General features: G+C 43.7%; 1 protein-coding gene across 1 annotated transcript in view; it reads right to left on the minus strand.

Moving 5' to 3' along the window:
• Positions 1-2,229, minus strand: part of RLIM (ring finger protein, LIM domain interacting) — a 9,485-nt gene extending 7,256 nt beyond the window's left edge. The window contains exons 1-2 of the mRNA XM_006917038.3: positions 2,019-2,229; positions 1,019-1,102 (exon numbers count right to left, since the gene is read on the minus strand). Coding sequence (XP_006917100.1) covers positions 1,019-1,102; positions 2,019-2,187 — 253 coding nt within the window. The 5' untranslated portion in view covers positions 2,188-2,229. The remainder of the gene's footprint in view (positions 1-1,018; positions 1,103-2,018) is intronic.
• Between the last annotated feature and the right edge of the window lie 2,191 nt (positions 2,230-4,420).

Below are 4,420 nucleotides of genomic sequence, written 5' to 3' on the forward strand. Positions count from 1 at the left end.
CAGCTGGAGACTGCCTCGGGGCCCGTGGAGGAAGCCCGGCCCAGCACCACGTGGCCAAAACGCCACGCGACCGAAGCAGACGGACGGCGGTCACGGTGCGGGGCTGTGCTGCATCCGCCGCATTTTCAGCGGTTAAGACACTTCTACTGGGCTCTGAACGGCCTTTGATGATACGGGGCATTTTAGAAAACAAAACTGCTGCAGCCACTGCCAAAATGCAAACGAGGTTCACAGGCTCGATAGCGTGTGAGGCCTTCGTGTCGCCAAGACTTTAAGCTAACATGAAACTGGAGATGAGACCAAATGAACAGTCCAGACCCAGCTCAGTATGTTCACGAATCGGACGGCTGCCACGGCCTCTCTGCTCAGAGGGGGATTCTCCACTTCCCACTGCGAGAGCAGTGCCCGGCCTGACGGACGGGCGGGGCTTCTCGATGGGCCTATCTGCGCCCGAGCCAGATAACTCTTTGTCGCGGGGTCTGTGCTGGACGTTTTAGGGTGTTAGCACGTTCGGCGGCATCCCTGGTCTCCAGCCACCAGATGCCAGTAGCAAACCCCACGTTGTGACAACTCAAAATGTCTCCAGACACTGCCAATGTCCCCTAGGGGGCAAAATGACACCCAAGTGAGAACCACCTCCTTAGCGAATACAGCATTTCTTTCTTCCTGTGAGCAACTCACGTTTATAAGGAAGGAATAATTCAGTACGTAGAAGGAGACTTCAATGGATGTGGAAAATCAAGAGAAAAAAAATCACATTTAAATAGGCCATTCCTCACTATGTTCCCATTGACGCAAACGACCCAAAGGTGAACCACCAAAAAACAAAACAAAACAAAACAAAACATGTTGACATCCTCACCAAATACCAAGGAAATGTCACTTCTCTTTTTATGAGCAGTTACTTAGCACCAGGTTAACTTGTGCCACTTGTGGATACTCTCCGGAGGACATGTAGTGTCACGAAGTTCTGTACCCATTCCGTCCCGTACCCCCCCGCCCCCAAAGCAAAGCATACCTCTATTTTCGTCTGCGTTTTGCGGCGGCGGCCCCTCTTTAATTTGCTGTAGTCTTCTCAGCAACTCTTCCTCGGTACTTTCACCTGAAAATAGTTTTTAAATGTTTGCCAAATTACAACAGAAAAGCAATGACCCTTGCCCATCTGACACGCACACGAGGGAGTGGGGAACCTGGGGAAAATTCATTTATTTGAGGGGCAGGGTGTTACAACTCATAGTCATGCAGATTTCTTTCCAGTTTGCTAAATGCTTTTGCATGCGGCATCTCGTTCCTTAAAAATGCGCCTCTGGGAGGCAGATACGGTCGCTTGTATTTTAAAACGGAGGAACTGAGACGAAGTTAGAGACTGAAGTGCAAATAAATAAATGGCAGGACCAGAAGGCCGCTTAGGACTCAAGTCCGGTACTGCCGGCTCAAGATGCACTCCCTTCTCACTCACGCCTTGCCTTTCGCACTGTGAGCGCTCACCCGAAGACTAGTAAAATTAACTAGAAATGAGGAGGGAGATCGTGAATTTTAACTAGTATCGAATGGGACCTAACTGAGCAAAAGAGAATAAGCAAGCACAAAGTTGTGAATAATTGACAATTTGATCCAAGGCTAGCTCTGGAGGATGACTGGGACATATTCAGGGAAACGGAAGTGACAAAACAGAGTCTGTCCTAGGAACTAAAGTTCCCACTGGCCCTGCCATATTCAGACTCATGTCTAGTAAGTAAAGCCAACTAACAAAAAATTGTTCAGCTTCACTCTCTTCGATTCAGCTCACTATAAATGCAGAATAGAATTAATAACTAAAGATATGGAATAGGATCATTTCAAACACGAGTGAACAGGATCAGGTGGGTAATAAGTGCAGCAGTAAATGTCATTCTGTGCTATATCCCTTGCATTGAAGTCACACTTCATCATGCTAAAACAACAGACTTTCAAAAAAGACTTTTTAAAAAAAGACCAGCAATTTACATATGGAAATTCTTAAAGTACACATCGCATACCTGGGGTGCCTAGCAAATTGTTATCCCTCATAAGCCTATAATCTTCTTCACTCAGGTTATTTACAAACTGATAGAACGCCTCTTCCCGGTCCAACCGGTCCATCTGACTTCTGCGCTGTGCTGTGGACTGATCGCCACTTCCTTTATCGTTAGAATCTGAGCTTTCCATCTTGATGAACAAGTGGAAAATGATCTAAAAGGAGAAAGGAGATCAACCTTGAAAACAGAACATATGTATTCTCCAAAACAGGCTTAATTATGCGAAAATCCAGAATGCGGGTAAAGACGTGGCTTTTAAGACCTCGCACGAACGAGATTTCACCCCAGAAAAACACCTGAAAAGCCCTGTTAGACTCGGAAAAGACGAGGTCAGGGTCGACGCACTGGCCCGCGGGCCGAATTCAGTCCTGGCGCCTATTTTTAGTCCTTGAGATCTAAGAGCGGTGTTTTACACTTTTAAATATTTTTTTAAAGGAGAGAATATTTTGTGAAGTGAAAATTACATGAAGCTTGAACGTCAGTGCTCATCGTTTTACCGGAATGGCCACGCAGTCATGCATGCACGGCCCACGGCTGCTTTCCCGCCGCAAAGGCAGAGCTGCGTCATCAGCACAGAGACCATGTGCACCGGGTGACCTGCACGCCGTGAGCTGCAGTGATGTAACTATAACGACAGCATTTCAAGTGCCATGTATGTCGTCACCATATGGTGACTTTTTAAAAAAAAATTATAGGTACACTGTCGTCACATCGAATCAAGAGAAAGTGGACTTCAAATGTCATCCCTGAAGGCACAGTGGAAGCGCGGATTATTTGTCATCAGATTAGGTGGTAAAGTCTACGTTTATTATGCAATGGCGCCAAGACGGTGCTGAAGTGATCAAAGACACACTGATATTATCAGACTGAGCACTCATCACAATATTCCCAATATGCAGGAAAGCTACGGCCTGAAAAATCTGCAAACTTAAAATGAAATACCTCATCACAAAAACAAAAAATAAGGCTTCGACCAAAGTCACTTTCCAGTGGCTCATCTGTTGGCTAAGTAAGGAAAATCACTTATTGGTGATGAGTTAAATTGTGTTTGACTGCAGAAGCTAAAGAAACGTGCCCACAGAAAATAAATTTAAAGATTATTACCGTTTTGGTAAGTAAGTACAGTTACTTAAAAAGTTAAGAAGGATATCGGGATGTCAATAGTCAATTGAAAAACGGGGCAACACCATTGAGTGTTTTTCTTGCCTCCTGATGAGCTGGTAAGTGTAACAGACACTATTCAGTTGTTGATTATTCAAGGAGTTTGAACTACAGAAGCGGCAGCCTCTATGAATCGGCATGGAACAACCACAGGTGATAATGCTTTCAAAGAAGTTGAGTAAACACTAATCCAGCATAATCTGAAGTGGGATCTGCTAATATTTATTACAGCTAAAATAGCAGTAAAAATGCGTAAAGCAGAAAAAGACCTAGCTTGACAAATTTACAAAGCTTGTGAAAACGTAAGGTTTTTAAAGCCTACGGTTATTCATTACATCATTCATCAGCAGGCAGTTTGCAGAAAATATTCAAATCCATCCTATTACTGAACCGACAGCGTCAATGGTGAACTTAACCATCAACAGTTCTGTGAATTTTTGTCAGAAATAGAAACTGAATTTCCTGACTCACTCTACCACGTGCTCATTTTGACAAGTTAGCACTGGTGAAGTTTTACTGTGATTTGTTGTACCCTGGTCCAAGATGAAATTTTTTTCTGAATGGAATTGCTCAATTACTATTACCAAACAATGAATGGCTTGGGAAATTAGCTTCCGCTGCAGACTTCGACCTAAAATTATAAGGCAAAGCAGTGCTTGGATGGGAAACTTATACTGCAGCATAGTCATTTCAACAACCACTCATGCTGGAATCGCAACGTCAAGCACAACTGCTTTATGCACTTCTCATCCTGTCAAAGAAACGAGGGCCACATCCCCATACAAATTTGTAGCAGATATACTTTCTGAGCAGCACCTATAGTTCCAGAAGCATTTTTGGACCTCAGCACAAATACAAAAGAAATTCTCTTATTTCGAAATCCATTTAGCTGTATAACTGGGGTACTTCCACCTAACTTGTAATCAAAAGTGATAACCCTGTAGTGTGATAACATGCCCAACAAGGTCAAGAGCAGAATCTAACAGAATCTATAGATGCCTTCTAAGGAGGGATGATATGCTTCTTTGAAGTTACGTGCTTGTGGATTAGTTAGATGGCAGTACCTTTATGTGTGAAAAGGCATTTTTAAAGATGAAATATGGAAAGTGTCATTTCAAGTTAGTAGCTAGCACCAGATGAACATCTCCAAATGATCTGGATAAGGAATATGGTTAGCCCCAATTAAGCAAAACGTCATCCTC

The sequence above is a fragment of the Pteropus alecto genome, unplaced genomic scaffold, assembly GCF_000325575.1.
Source record: "Pteropus alecto unplaced genomic scaffold, ASM32557v1 scaffold587, whole genome shotgun sequence".
Taxonomy (NCBI): domain Eukaryota; kingdom Metazoa; phylum Chordata; class Mammalia; order Chiroptera; family Pteropodidae; genus Pteropus; species Pteropus alecto.